The 16111-nt window shown below is 41.3% G+C and overlaps 1 protein-coding gene across 2 annotated transcripts; it reads right to left on the reverse strand.

Annotated features, from left to right (window-relative positions):
• Window positions 1–224: 224 nt before the first annotated feature.
• On the reverse strand, window positions 225–14702 carry zgc:112982 (uncharacterized protein LOC503771 homolog). 2 transcript variants are annotated; one of them, XM_058618633.1, is made up of 11 exons: window positions 14478–14702; window positions 13406–13443; window positions 12698–13312; window positions 10999–11787; window positions 8156–8325; window positions 6221–6341; window positions 6059–6137; window positions 5030–5166; window positions 4272–4377; window positions 853–973; window positions 225–510 (listed from the first exon to the last, which is right to left on the reverse strand). In XM_058618633.1, exons 2-11 carry the CDS (start codon window positions 13432–13434, stop codon window positions 497–499), a joined length of 2181 nt encoding a protein of 726 aa, XP_058474616.1. In that variant the 5' UTR covers window positions 13435–13443; window positions 14478–14702; the 3' UTR covers window positions 225–496. The 2 variants fall into 2 exon arrangements, 1 of the variants encoding a protein (XP_058474616.1); XR_009234006.1 differs by lacking the exon at window positions 225–510 and having other exon boundaries at window positions 4272–4372.
• Between the last annotated feature and the right edge of the window lie 1409 nt (window positions 14703–16111).

Here is a 16111-nt window from a genome sequence, read left to right on the forward strand (position 1 = left end):
TATTCATTCTTTTCTCTGTGCCTTCTTTCAAAATGAAAACAAATGTAGTCTGAAGCGTCTTCACTGTTTTTTTAATGCATTTTTTATTGTTATTATAGAATTTTCACAGAATCTTTGAAATAAAAACTAATTTCTAAACATATTTTGGAAATTTGTGGACAATCGAGTTTTTCAAACATTTTGGACAAAACATTGACTTTTACATAAAGAAAAACAAACAAAAATGAAAGTTGACCATTGTTTAATTTGCTAACGTGTGACTGGAAACAAAGACGACAGCGCTACCTACAGGTGTGTAGATGTACAGACACAGTGATGTCATTAAACATCAGTGTTTGCCTGATGAACGCTGATTTTAAACGTGTGACACGCTTTTTTTAAACGGACGTTGAACAAAAAAAAACACCAGAGAGAGAAGAGAGAAACTAAAGGTGTAAACGCAGCAGAGGCTCATTCACAGCTTCATCTTGTTACAGTGACTTTGTCCTCTGTCTGCTCACCACTGAGGACCTGAGACACACAGACACAGACAAAAAGAGAAAGAAAACAAAACAGAGAGAGAGAGAGAGAAAGCTGAGTCATGTCAAATATAAAAACCATCTGGATTGATCTATATCAATTAAATATAAATGTGAATATTTTCTAGTTTCTTTGCTCCATAAAACAAAGAAATGAATTTTGTCTATGTGGACAAAACAACACATTTGAGAACCTCATCATTTCCACGTTTAATCAACATTATCTGAATTAAATGACTAAGTTGTATTCGTCCCTGTGCTCTTATGTCCTCTCTCCATGTGTAGTTGTCTGTGTCTGTGTGTGTGTGTGTGTGTGTGTGTGTGATGTTGTTACCTGTGTTAATGTTACGGTTGTTGCTCTGTCGCCTCACCGGTCCAAATCGGTTCCCGGTGCGATTGTTCCTGCGCTGGAAACCTGTGTTCTGTCTGTAGAAAAGTCCTCCTTGTCTCTGAGCCTGAAACAACAGCGAATAAAAGCACCATTTAAAGATAAAACACAATAAAACATGTCAAAACAGTTAAAAATGATGAGCCTAGTTTTTGGACTTCCAGTTTGGTAAGATGGAGTAGATGCGTGTGTGAGTCCCGCTCCCACAACTTTTATCAATTCCAACCTTTTGTTACCCAAACAAATCAGTGCGCTGTGTCATTAATTCATCTAAGAGATACAACATTGAAAAATGACATCCCATTCAACCAGGAATGGTACGAGAGATCAGTGTACCAAGCCCAATCCCCCCCAGCGGGGGTGACGGCAAGCTTAACATGTCGGCCATAGCTAGCCTCCTGGAGGAACATCGCCAAGCCCTCGCCACGGATTTTAAAACCACCATTTCGACGCGTTGCTTCAACATGTAGCGGTACGTCAAATTTGAGAAACCACCCGCTAGAAAAAAGTGCTGCCACTCACTGTTTAATAAATACAGTTTTGTTAACTTTGACTTAGTTGTGATTTCGAATGAAAGTTTAAAATTAGCATATATTAACGCAGTATGAACAAGAATGTTTTAATGTAGACATATAGAATCATCATACTGGTGTGATTGTATGCATCAGTGTTAATTCAAGGCCAAGGCAAAATATCGAGATATATATCGTGTATCGTGACATGGCCTAGAAATATTGCGGTATTAATAAAAGGCCATACCGCCCAGCCCTAGGCCGCTTCCCTCCACCTTTTTCGCAGAAATGCTTTTTGGCGAGGGTTTCCTGGAGTCACCGCCGGAGTGCGACAGAGCCCACCGGACACTTTCCGACAGCACCGCTGATCGCCAGCGGCGAGAGGCGAGCTGCTTAAACTGCCGCTGTATGTGGCAGTTTATGCAGCTCGATGGCGATCAGCGGTGCTGTCCCTAAGTCTTTTTAACTGATTTACAGTTCGGCAGTGTTCGGCTTGATTCTTGTGTCGGAGGTCACTTCCTGTGACGGCACTCTCGCTGTTTTCCGCGCATGCTGCCATGTTGATATTGTCAGAGAACTAGTGGAGGGAGGGGGAGAGGAATGGAGCGGAGGGAACAGGAGCTGAGTGAGCACAGTAAAAAGTACAAATCAGAAACCCCCTGGAAGAAGTGGGTGTGTGTTTGCCTGTGTCTCATTTGCATTTAAAGGGACCAGGCACAAAACTGAGTGTTCTGAAAGGGGCGGTTTTGGCAGAGTCATTGAACTGCTATGGTGCTTCATCCTTATGGATTTTTGACCAAAGCATGTCACAGACATGTTCATTAGGACACCAGGGAACTATTTTAATTGGGAAATAGGGTATAATATGTCCCCTTTAAATATCTGGGGGTATTTGTTCCTAGCTCTTTCAGGGAAATGTTCCCTAAAAACTTCCAGCCACTGTTAGACATGTGTAAATCGGATTTGTCCAGATGGGCAGCCCTTCCTTTATCTGTGGCAGGACAGGTTAATCTCGTCAAGATGGTTATCCTTCCCAAATTTCTGTACTTGTTTCAACTTATTCCAATCTGCCTCAACAAATCTTTCTTTGCTAACCTGGACCGACAGTTCAATGCTTTTATCTGGCAGAATAAGCCAGCTCGGATCAAAAAATCCAGTCTTCAGCTCCCCAAATCTGAAGGGGGATTGGCACTTCCGAACCTTCGTCATTATCTTTGGGCCTGCAACATCACTAAACTACTACACTGGATCCAGTGCAGTCTTTCTGACACCTGCCCACCATGGGCTCACACTGAAATGTCATCATCCCACTGCTCTCTACACTCTGTGATTTGCTCACAGCTGTCCGTATGTGTTCATAAGGTATCGCACAACCCGGTCGTCACCAACACAATCAGGTCTTGGCTTCAGTTGAGGAAACAACACGGTCTGCTTAGGGCTTCGGCACGTAAACCAATCTTGAATAATCACTCATTTCTCCCCTCCTGCTCTGACCCGACCCCACTTTTCATACATGGTCGAACAAAGGCCTCAAAACACTTAACGACTTGTACGAGAGGGACACCTTTTCGTCTTTTGTGTCTTTGTCAGCTAAGTACAATTTGCCCAATAGCCACTTTTTTAGATTCCTCCAAGTGAGACACTTCATTTAAAAGCAGTTTCCACACTTTAAGAACCGCCCCCCGAAGCGGAAATTGACCAATTTTCTCTCCCTTGATGCTGATCAGAAAGGACTGATTTCCACCATCTATAACAGAATCGGCCTCTTGTGTCCGGTCCCCACGGCATCACTTAAGGGTCTGTGGGAGCAGGAATTAGGGGTGGGCATAGATGACGACCAGTGGAGAAGCGTTTTAAAACTGGTCCACTCCTCATCCATATGTGCCAGACATGGCCTTTTAAAATGTAAAGTGCTCCATAGAGCCCACTATCCCAATGCTAAATTGGCTAGAATATATTTTGATCACAGCGATGCTTGTAACCGTTGCAAACAGTCTCCAGCTGACCATTCGCACATGTTCTGGTCGTGTTCAAGGCTGTTTAACTTCTGGTCAGCTATATTTAAGACTTGAACAGACCTTTGACGTGATTTTGGAGCCGAACCCCCCCCACTGCCCTTTTTGGTCTACCACCAACTGAAAACTTGTCTGGTACTGCAAACGTGTCATTGTCTTCACCACTCTGGTAGCCAGGCGTAGTATTCTTCTCAAATGGAAGGAGGCTTACCCCCAACTGATAATAGATGGATACAGGAAGTTTTACGTTGTCTATAGCTAGAGAAGTTGAGATCCTCACAAATGGGATCTGTGACATCCTTTCGGAGGACCTGGGATCCTCTGTTTGCCCTGATTAGCGACAAGCCAGTCCACCCCTTAGGCAGAGTTGAACAATGGAGTGAAACCCCCCCCCCTATTTTTTTTATTTTATTTCCTATTTTATGTATTTAATTAATTATTTTCAGTCATTGGTGGGGTTTTTTTTAATTCATGTACGTGTGTATGAATGTTTATTCTGTATGAATGTATGTGTATGTCATGTTGTACCTGCACTAACCACCATTCAGTGGTAACTTCACCATAACACTCATCGGGAAGTTGGAGGGTGGGCATTGGGAGGGTATGGGAGTTATTGTTGGGGTTTTCTTTTCCTTTCTTTCTTGATAAGCTTCAGTTTACCATGCATATGTTATGTTAATACTGCCTTGTGTATATTAAATTGTTTTGTCTAGAGAAGAAAAAACTAATAAAAAGATTGGTATAAAAAAAAGGATCAGCTTAGAAAACAAAGACCGAGTTTTAGAGAAGAACATTTGACCTTGAGTGTGTGTGTGTGTGTGTTTCCTTCTTCTCTCACCACAGTGTTTCCCTCTGCTCTCCTGCTCTGCTCCTCAGACCATGAGGAGAAACCGTCATCGTCTTCCAGTGGAGACATGTCGTCACTGTACTGCACAGCTGCTTCACTGACAACACAACAACATCCCAGTGACAACATGTAGATAAACATCAGTCACTGAGGGAGAAATGATGCATCAGTTCAGCTGAACGTCCTCACATTTAAAGTTTGGTTAATGACAGAGAAAAACACTGAGTAACTAACTGAGGGGGGCTTTGTTCAGTGACGATCATTTTCACCGTCAATTGAGGAGCAGTTTATTCCAAAAAAATGTGGTTTAAATTTTCCAAAACCTGAAACTAGTGGTGTTTTTTAAAAAATTAAAAAAACTGAATTATCAAAGCTGTGACATATCTCTTTCACTTTCCAGGAAATCAGAATATTTTTATGATGAAATAATTTCTTCATCATTATTTTTATGAATTTAAATGTAGAAGCCAAACACAGAGTGATATGTTTGCAGTTCACAGTTTGTACACTGGGTGGCACTGTACGCCTCTGCAATGGTTGAGATCAAGGATGCTGCATGAGTAAGATAATATCGTCCTTTATTTGAAATTTACATTATTACAGCAGCAAAGACAATTAAGATAAAGAAAATAAATAATAACAAGCATTATCAAAAATGTACAATATATAAAGATATTAACACTAAGATTATAAAGAAATGAGTTGAAGTAGAATGGACATTATAGACAGTTTGCAAGTGTAGTTATCACCTGACAGGCCCATGGAGGCGCTGTGACATGCTGCCCCCTGGTATCGTGACCTTCACCCCCTCTAGTCTCTCCTGCCTCCTCCTCTCCAGGTCGTGCCTCAGGTCCCCGGGGCCACGCACAGGCTGCTGGTTCAAACCCTGTCATCACACACACACACACACACACACACACACTGAGACTCTTTCCTTCCAACATGGCAGTGTAAACAAACCGAGTCACAAAGAAGGACTCGTTAGTTCTAGAGATTTTTTCCCTCCCGATACCTATTCCGATACTTGTGCTGTGGGTATCGGCCGATACAGAGTACCGATACCGATACCAGTGTGTTATAAAAAAAAATATATCATACTACGCCTGCATGACTGATATGATTATCATTGGTGGTAAGGTTTGGCTCAGGTTAAACCCTCTGTAAAACATGAACGAATACAGCAAATGGACACCATTTATTTTTACCAGTGATATGATATTTCGTTTTTCAGCTTGTACGTTTGTTTTGACTCTGGTCCAAACACCGCAGCACTGGCAGAGCTTCATGTTTGACGACTGACCGGGAAAGGGCGCGTGACATCATTTTTACATGACTCCAGATTGTTATAATGAGTCTCTGAAGTAACTGAAGTAACGCTAAACTTTAAAAACAGAGGCATACATACCCAGGACACAGGTACGCTGGTTAGTTGTAGCGCTGCTCTTTTCGTTTAATAAACCGGCCGCTCCAGTTTGACTGTAGGCTCGCTAACGGAGATAGCGCAGCTAACAACGCTAACAGAGCTAACTGGTAAATACTGCCAAACCGCCGACTTGTCTATAGGTGTCGGGTGATCAGTTCTTCTGCACACCTCTAAAACAGCACAGAGCAACTGTTTAAAGAGGGGCGAAGAAGAACCGTGTCAGAGCTAATGGAGCTGTAATAAATTACGTGGTATCGGATCAGTGCATGGACTCCAGTACCCGCCGATACCGACATTTTCTGCAGTATCAGAGGCATTTCCGATACTGGTATCGGAACAACTCTAGTTAGTTCACCTGTACTGATCCCAGCCTGGAGAAGAGAGGCTCCTCCTCCTCCTCATCGAGCAGAGAGTTGATATTGAGGCTGAAACCTCTGCAGACAAGAAAATAATAAGAAAAATTATTTCAATGTTTGAGGATTTCTCTTTAGTTAAAGCCGCAGACGTCCAGACTCACCGGTTTGAACTGAACCTCTCGTCCAGTGTCAGCTCCGTCGTCTCTTCTTCAGCGTAGCCGCCTTTCTGAGGAGCCGAGAAACGCTTGTTCAGAGTGACGTCGTCGCCTCTGAAGTAATGTTCTGTCAATGCACACGAGACAGAAAAACAACCGTGAGCCACATTTACATCACAGTCATTGAGATAGGCAGTGAACAACAGTTGTACATAGAGAAATAAAATATAGAAACAGAGGACCTAAAAAAAAAACAATAAAATATAAAAACTTCACAAATAAAAACAAGTCGTACAACAAAATGTTAAAATGGACAGTATCTGTGGTTTTCCTCAAAGTTTATTAGGTCAAGCTTCATCTCAATACTAATTGATTTAAAACATCAAAATATTATCTAAATATTAACTAGTGACATTGTATCAGTGCACTAACAACGAAAACAGCTTGTGTCTTTGTCAAGGAAACACAGATTGCAGGAGAGCTCCACCTATACTGGACCGTACCATTACTCTGGTACCACAGGGGAAATGTACTGAAAAATGGAACACTTGGTGCCAGATATTTTGGAACTATTCGCAATGGAAACACAAACAAATATGTGGGAGCATATCTTTTATACACTAACACTTTAAATACACATTTACACATTTGCTTTATGCTCAAAACTAAGCTAGAAAAGTTGAACACTGCATGCACGCCACCTTGGATGAACACTCAAAGAGGAGTCACCGAGACAGAGAAAGACCTAAAACAATAACTCAAGCTTACACAGCACCAGTCCTACAGAGCAGCTGCTGGGAGGGCGGCACCAGACTGGGCACGGCTCACTGTGATTGCCGGGGACGTAGCATGTGCGCCAACAAGGGCTGAACCATTTCCAATAAATATTTTTAATTGCGATTATTTTGACAGGAATTGCAATTGCGGTATAATTTGCGATGTCAAAGGGAACGGACGTTTTTAAATCATTCTTCTAATTTTCATTCAAAAAACAGATTTATGTGATTAGCGTGTGATATTTGTGCACATGTTTATAGGGCAAGACAATCATTCATCTAAAATGATATTTTGACACAAATACTGCCTCTCGTAGCGCCAACAAGGGAGCGCTACAACTAAACCGCGGCTCATCCCTGTCACCTATTGAACCAACCACACTTCAACAAATACACATACAGACTATAATAGTGCTCTCCTGAGATGACATTGCCGCAAGGCTAGTTTCACTCCGCTGTGTTCTGTACTTGTTGCTTCAACAATAAACCTTTTAATTTATGTTTCCTCTCAATTCTCAAAATACTCAGCTGTAACACAACAACAAACACTGCAGTCAGGCTTCAAATAAACTTCAACACACAGTGTCGTACAATTCATCTACAACTACATTGCTAGTTTAAAATCATTTCCACCAACTACAGATAACGTCCTTATTAGCATTGTCCCTTTTTCGCCCATTAATCGAGTTCAAACTCAAACATCCTCCTCCTTCAAAGACATGCGGACATTTCCCTCGCATGAACATGACGAGGGTTAGGCTTGGCAAATCCCTTTTCCATCTGTGGTGAAAACCACAGAATATTTCCACATGCCACTTTTTAGACGCTTCAGTGACGCGTTTGTCGGATCGGAAAGACGGTGTTTTAGCAACCGCGTCGTCCATTTTCATGACAAAAACAACATTGCTGTCTAATTTCTTTGATGGGCCCAGAGCTCCCTCTGACTTCTAGACTGTAGTGTATATTCTGATGTAGTTTTTTTATATGGCAGATGCTTATTTTTAGAATTTATGGCAGTCAATGGTCAATGACTTGGTTACAGTTTTAATTTCCATCCATAAAACGTGACAGCTTTCAAACTAGTTCAAATGTATCTCACGTTCTAGGTTTTTACTTCATAAAAGATGAAAGCTTGTTGTTCAACCACAGTAAACACGACGCTGACCTTTGACATGGTGCACCAGCGTGATGATCTCCTGGGCAAACGTCCCTGTGTGCGTGGCCGTCTCTCTGTACGTCCCCGAATGTTCCAACATGGGCAGGAAGTCCAGACGCTGGCGACCCACATTGACCAGGTCCAACGAGAGCTGCCTGTCTGAAGAGTACAGCAGCGAGCTACAGAGGAGAAAGACGGTGGGTAAACATGCAGTGAAGGAGCTTGTGTCGACTCAAAAATGATGGAAAATTAGCTCACGTTGGTTTCCTGAGTCACATGACGTTAAAGCAGAACTTTGCAGGACTTTGACCGTAATTTAACAGCTTCAGAGTCATTGAGATGGTTAAATGTCTTGTTGCAGACTTGCAAAGTTCTGCTTTAATTGAGGGACAGGAGAACTTGCAGTGTTTACAGTTTAACTGAAAAACTTCACTGGTTCAGCTAGCTTTGTATATTTTTAAAATAACTTCACCAACACAAGAGGATGAATAAATCAACAGCTTTACCTTACCGCACACACTTACCTTGCGTGTGATCTCAACCGACAATGTTTACATAAACACCTTTATGTTGACTAGAAAAAGGGGGCGGTTCAATCTCTTACATACGCAGGATTAAACAAATTTAGATGTTTTATTTGGATATAAATATGGAGGGGCTTAGAGTGACAGCACTGGAGGAGACCAGGTGAGTTAAACACAGGGTGAAAGTTCACACTTCTTTTCTCTTAATTGACTCAGTCTTCAGCAAAGTGGCTTCATTCCTCCATTCACTGGGTTATTTTAACCAGTCGAGTTTCACGTAGAGGAGAAAGATGGTGTTTTACAACTTCTGCTTCAGAACTTCACTTGGAGCTTGTGGGCTTCGTTTCCTTCTAAAGCCAAACCTCGGACATTATTCATGACGTCAGAATCTTGTTGTAGTCCTGACAATTCTTTGGGTGATTGAACTTCTCAGTGATTTTGTGCTTTGACAACTTCAACTTCTCCTTTCAAACATAATGATTTTCATGGTCATGGAATCAACTTGTCCAAACATAAGCGCTGACAACGTTGACATTGCTCCGACCTGCTCCTCCATCATCACAAACTGTGCATGTGGCTCAGAATTCTCCCGTGTCCGATTTCCATCCAAACTTTGATTTAACTTCTTGTAAGACATATCTACAATTCATCCATTTTTGTTTTAGTTCATGACTCCTTTTCTTCTTCTTCCTTCAACAGAAGTGATATTTATCTTCATGGCTTTGAATCTTGATCATTTCCCACTCATGTTGTGATGATAGTGACAGCTTCATTTTCCTGTTAACAACTGAGGCTCTGAAAGTGAAAAATCTGTAATCCCTCTGACTGGATGGCATCCAGGTCTTTTTGCCATCTTGGACTCAGACTCAGGTCAACCTTGTCTGAATCTTCTTTGCAAAGCAACACTGTGATTTAACACTGAAACATTCTAGGAGCAAATCTCAAGAGAATCTTCTTGATCTGCACAAATATTCTTGGATCTTCAAGAACATCTTAGCGCTGTTCTTCCAGTTTGACCCACGACGTCTTCTTTTTTGTACCATCAAGCCTCAGAAATTCTCTCGTCTTCAAAGCATCATCTCGCAACTCCGGATTACTCTTCCAAGAAGACAAAGGATCAGTCCTGTCTGACTTGAATATGTGCTTTCAGAGAGCTCCATCCATCTTAGCCGACAGTCATTCACTTCCCTTCTGAAACATCCAAGACGTTTCCTCGGTTTCCCTGTTGTCACGCCTCATGGCTTTATCTTCGAGATGATGGCGTTTCTTTAGATCAATCAGAGGCAGAATCATCTCCACCAGAGGCAGCAGTTGTGACGCAAGTCAGGAGCGGGTTTCCACTGAAACATGGGGAAAAATTTTGTTGTGTAACGATGTTTATTTTGCAGATGATCTCAGTCAATCAAGAATCAATTTTGATGTTTGCTCCAAAACTGAAACATCTGGTATTTCACATCAAACCAGACCACCTCAGACCACAGGTTCCCTTCATTGAAAAGTGTTGTTTGGATGCCAGATACAGGAGGTCATCAGGGCCAGATGTTTTTCCAGATTATTTGGTTTCACAGTGACAACATCCACATCTGCCTGGTCCTGCTTCACCTGCTTCTTCTAAGATCCATCTGAAGAACAGAGACCTCGTCTGGACAGTGAAGTTTACACCTGCTGCCATTTGGTAAAATCCTGTAAAAGCCATTCCCCTTTCCAGTTTTCCAAATGACACAAAATAAGATCATTCCCTTCACCATACTCATCGTGGTGGTCTTCTCACCATTTCATGTTGTCTGGTCTTGTTCTTCATAACAGCTCCTTCATTTCTTTGACAAAGCAAAGGCAGAAGAAGTTCTTTGCTCATATGTTGTCTTGACTCTTCTCCAATGAATACCAAGTCCTTGAATTTCACGAGTGCATTTCTTTCCCAGCCAATTCTTCAATGTGTGCAGTGTCCAGTGGGTTCACACATTTATGCAGAATCAGATCTGTTTTGCTTTCTGGTTTCCAAGGTTGTCACTGTCCCAAAAATGCTCCCAAATCTCAGCTTCAGGTTGACGTCTTCAGGTTTTACCTGGGTCTTCATGAGAAAGTGACTTTGTGAGAGGAATCTTGATTGGGTAAGGAACACATGAATGCTTGTGCCTCACAGCCATGAAGCAGTTCATGGAAAGATTCGGGAAGTCACAAAATGTGGATCCACTTCAGACAAATCCAGTTCAATGAAAATTATCTTTCAATTTCCGTTTGTCTCCTGCAGTCATTCAGGTAAGTTAGAAACAGAAGTGTGAACTCTCCCCACTCACCCTTGATATTCTGATTAAATCAATACTCTACCTGTTCTGCTTCACAGGTCGGCTCATGTCCACTTTGATGGTCAAGGTTTCCTCATTAGCAGAGGCCATGTTGCTGCTGTTGCTTCTCTTCTCAGACCATCCACGGGGCATTTTAGGATCCAGATCATCCCTCTGAAAGTGTTGGTCCAGACTTCTGGATCTGTCAGGTTGCCAGACTACTGCTGTGTGGTCTTGCTCCACTGCGATGGGATCATCGTAACCATCTTCTCTGATCGCTCTGTACCCTGGTCTTTGCTCTTCACGGGGAAGACCTTGGAATACCTGGGGCGACTGCTGTGAACGCGGTTGGTTTCTGAGTGGCGGTGTTGTCCTTGCATCTTGTCCACGGTTCAAGCTCCCTCTTAGGGGTTGAGAAGATCCCCTCCACCTGTGGCTCAAAGACCCATCACGTTTCTCGTGTCCCAGGGCGTTGGCTCTATCATTCAACGCAGGGCTCCTCCTTGACTCAAGATGATTGGATTCTCTCCAGGTTTCTTGAAAATTGCGTCCTTGCACGTCTTCTCGATCATCCGAGCGGTTCTCTGGCTTCTTAAGACGCTGCGGTAAGGACAGGAGTGGACGAGGACCCCTTTGACGATTGAAATTGAGATCTCTGCGATCATCCAACTGTTCCCACTGTGGTGATTTCCTGCTCTCTACAATACCGTGATCATGTTCAATGATCAGCGGCCTAACGGGCTGCATGCTTGTGTGAGCGTCTCCTCCAAACCTATCTCTGGACATGTCCACGGAGTAATGCTGATCCCGAAAGTCCTCCTCATTCCTGTACCTGTGACAGCATAAGAGGAGGTGACATGGTTCAGCAGTGATACGAGAGGATACCGGTGGTTTTAAATTCAAACTTGACATTGGCTTCTTATTTTTGTCTGTCTGTGTCATTATCCCAAGAATTTGATTTAACAAAACTAGAGTATGTCCAAAATAAGATTAGCACAGGGACTAAAGGACATTTTTCTTTTTGTGTTACTGTGGTCAGTCCATTCCTCTCACACCACAATTCAGGTGGCTCTTAACATTTTTCACGGTGTTGTTGGCGTAGTTTCAGCCTGTTTGGCAGGTTTTTCCCCCTGGAGGATTTCAACATCGAGTGGCACTATTCATGATATTTGAAAACAACAAAGTACTCCCTATAATTTGGTCAAAGGATGGGGAAATGTTCAAGTGACACCAAGAAAAATCCTCTACAATTATTCTATAACATTTCCTTTGATGTAGTTTTTGAAATACTGGCCCTCGCCATTTGTCAAGACCAACTCTAACCTTGTAAAATGCTGCAGTGAGACGAGTAATGTCTATATCTTCTTTTATACTTTTTTTTTTTTACATGTTCAACATATCAGTTTTAAAGCAGAAATTGTACGTAAATGTACTTGTATTTTCCTCTTGTGTTTCTTCTCTTTACCAGAAGATAACACTTAAATGTTAAGACTGTTTAAGAACCATCCATGATAGTGACGGAGAACTTTAATCCCTGTGTGTCTGTTATATTACCAGACAAATTTGCAAAGGAAAGAAAAGTAAATCATGTGATATTTCTCAGATTAGTATTTTTCTCTAATGGGAAATTAAGGTTGACGACGAACAGTGGAGAAATAACACGTAAGATCAGATCAGAATCCCCTGATTTCTTCCGTTTCTTTTTTTTTCTTTCTTTCGATATTGCTGCAATGCAAATTTACCCCAGGTGATTGTTGGTGTCGTCCGTTTCTCTTCTTTGCTTCTTAAAGGCGGGGCTCCTCTCTTGATGTGGCTCCTCCCTTCGTCGATCTCTGTTGGGACACTGTGCATTCCTCCTACCTCGTTCCCTACCTGCTCCCCTAAGGTCGTCTCCTCTCACCGCTGGACTGAGGTCCCTGAACTTGCCTTGACCTCGGCCCTGTTCCTCGCTCCAGTTCCTCCCTGCTTCTCTGTGTTGATGGTCAGAGTGAGACCTTGGCGCCTGTGGCAGTCTTTCCCTAACCAACCACAATTGCTCTCTGCATTTGTCTCCGTCTCCTGCAGCGTTTCTCAGCGGGGGAAGCCTCCGTTCGTCGAAACTCGTGCCTTCATAATGAGGTGACGGCGTCGCCCTTTGGTAGAACTCGTCCTTGTCTGGACGTCGCTGGTGTCCGGGCTTGCGGTCGTCTCGTAGAGGAGGTGATCTTCTCTGGGACTCTGGGTACAGGTCCTCCCTCACACAGTCCCAGTGTTCTTCGGGTTTGTGTCTGGGCCGATGACTTCTGTCCTGTGGATTCCCGCCCAGGCCTGCAATTACTTTATGAGAATCAAAGCTGGCTTCCTCCCATGGAAACCTCCTGGGAAAAAAAGTATTTAAGAGGAAACTAATTAAAAACAGGTTTTATAATTTTAGACTCATGTATATTAAAAAATGATGGCAACACATTTACCTGTAGTGAGGAGACCGTGGTCTTGACATCTTGTAAATCTTTAATAAAAGGAGACATTTTTGATCAGTAAATTCATACGCTTTCAATCAATATCGATAATATATAATTGTATATATACATACATACATACATATATATGTATGTATGTATATATATACATATATGTATATCAAGATATACATGATATCAATATTTCTGTAAGGCAGGGCAATATGTCTTGTAAATAATGTGTATATTTTGAGTCTGTATCCTGACATACAGTATATACAGGATGTTTATCCTGATAAATATACAGGATGTTTCTCTGAACTCATGAAAACTTTGAGAGTGACAATACACTGTAAAATAAAATATAATCTATAATCTCTACTGTTTATGATTTTGAGTTATTACATGTTTTGTTTTAGTCAATACAGTATATATAACATTTAGTATTTCACATATTTATTCAATAAATATTGAATCAAACCGCGTTTATCACAATACGATATCTGAAATCTAAGACCATATCTTGTCTAGTGTCACCATATAAATATAATATCCATACATTGCCCAAAAACAGGTGATAAGAGTTTTTTTTTTACTGCACATCTTTATCTGAGTTGATAAGTTGACTTGAGGAAGTGACGGAAACGTTTAAGGAAATGTCCAGATTCTTGCAAAAGTCACATTTGGCTGACAGAATAAATAATACAACTGTATGTACAACAATAATGTATATAAAAAATAAATGCACAATTTGTAGTGATTTTCTAACATGGTTTATATAAAGTTTGACTTGATATTTCTATACAAATATATACATTTTTGCTTTAATTTAGTGTCGGCTTCAGGGTGATGAAAGTCGCTAAAACAGTCGAAAATCACTTAATAATGCATAAAGGATTAATAAAAATACATTTTCAACACTAATTCTTAACTGAATTTAAATATAATGCATTAAAAAATGCTTCGTGGTGATACAGCAGGTGTAAGTTGTTCATTTAGTATTAAAGACCACGATATTTCAGCTAAAGTCACGTTGTTGTTTTTTTTTTACTGAAGCTAAGCTAATGCTACGCAGAGGACTTACCTCAGGCCACGACCCGCGCCAGGCTAACGCGGCTAACGTTAGCTACCGCGAGGACAAGCGCGACAAAACACCGTAAAATAACAGACGTGCGGCGTTAAATGAAGAACCTGTGAACAAAAAAAACCCAACTTCCAAAAACAAGCGAATCGTTTTCCTGCGTCCAGTGAAGTCGCGAAAATCGATGTGCACGCGCCAGTCGGATCACGTCAAAAGGCTCCGGAAACCGGCAAACCAACGAGATCACAACTTCCGCGCGGAAGGCTTTTCAAAATAAAAGCAGTGGGTGTACTGTGCATCTACAGTCATGATAATTCTCTTTTTCTGTCCACACCAAACCCCATAGTGAAAATCAGTGATTTTAACATCACAGCACATAGGAGTTGTTGAGCCACTGCTGCCCCCATCACTAAGTTCAAATGTCTTATTTTGTCACTTCGGCATTTAAAATCCTTTGTTCAGATTTACATCAGTGACACAAAGTGACCACATGAGATAGCAGTAGACCAGCAGCTCCTGTGTCCCTGCAAGCTATAATCACCGATTTTCTTCTAACAGTGAGATAAAGACGTGAACGTGTTCTTAAGATATCGCAGACTTGAGCCGACATACATTTTATGAGTTTTGCCAACACATGTGTTCCAAATATGTGTTTTTCATCAATGAAACATCATCGAGTATAAGGAATATTACAAAACTGTTTAATTGTTATTTTAAAGCAAACTCTCAAATTATTTATATTTACCTCGTCAATCAATCAAAGTTAATTTAATTTTAATATCATCATGTGGACACACAGTTAAATATAATGATATTTTTCATCACATATATACTGTGTATTAGTGGTTCCCAAAGGCTGGATCAGGACACACAGATGGGTCACAGGATATTTGTTATATGTTTTAAATAACAGATAAATAAATCACCTAATATTTCCTTAACATTACCATAAATTAGTTGCTACATTACCCACAAATCTCACAATTTATAGTTTGCCATCTTAAAAAAGTGGCTCTACATGTTGAGAGACTTAGTGTATGATATACGTTGTTTATTTGAATCCAGCTCACAGACACAAATGGCTTGATGAAGTTTATTGTTCTTTTTCAGCAGTTTATCCATGCACCACATCTACAATGATATATTCCACCAAGCTGCAGTGTCACGGGGTTTTTTTTTTTTTTACATTATATAGGATTAAACATCAGATCCTTTATTTTTGTCATTGTATACGAGGGTGACCCAGCGAGGAAAACCCTCCTCACGATGAGTTACAGCAGAATCCAGAGAGAGAGGAAGAGCTAACATATGTGAAGAGAGAGAGGAAACCTGACAGAGAATAAACAGAAAATGACACAGTGATATTTTGTAATAGTGAGGGAAAAAAAATTGTTTTTCTTTCAACGTGACGCCTCAGAGCAGCAGGAGAGCCACCGAGAAAACACGGTGATCACACTTTCGTCATACATGTGGGAATGTGCACCAAATAACCACGATATCAACAGAAATAAAGGTGTTTTTCTCCACTTCTTGAAGGTTTGAATGGGTCTGAAGATGAGTTGACGTTCTACAATGACACACGTCACATGTTTAAGGCTGAGTCTAACTTTTTCAGGCCAAATAAAGTCAATAAATGA

This window comes from Solea solea, chromosome 1, assembly GCF_958295425.1.
Source record: "Solea solea chromosome 1, fSolSol10.1, whole genome shotgun sequence".
NCBI lineage: Eukaryota > Metazoa > Chordata > Actinopteri > Pleuronectiformes > Soleidae > Solea > Solea solea.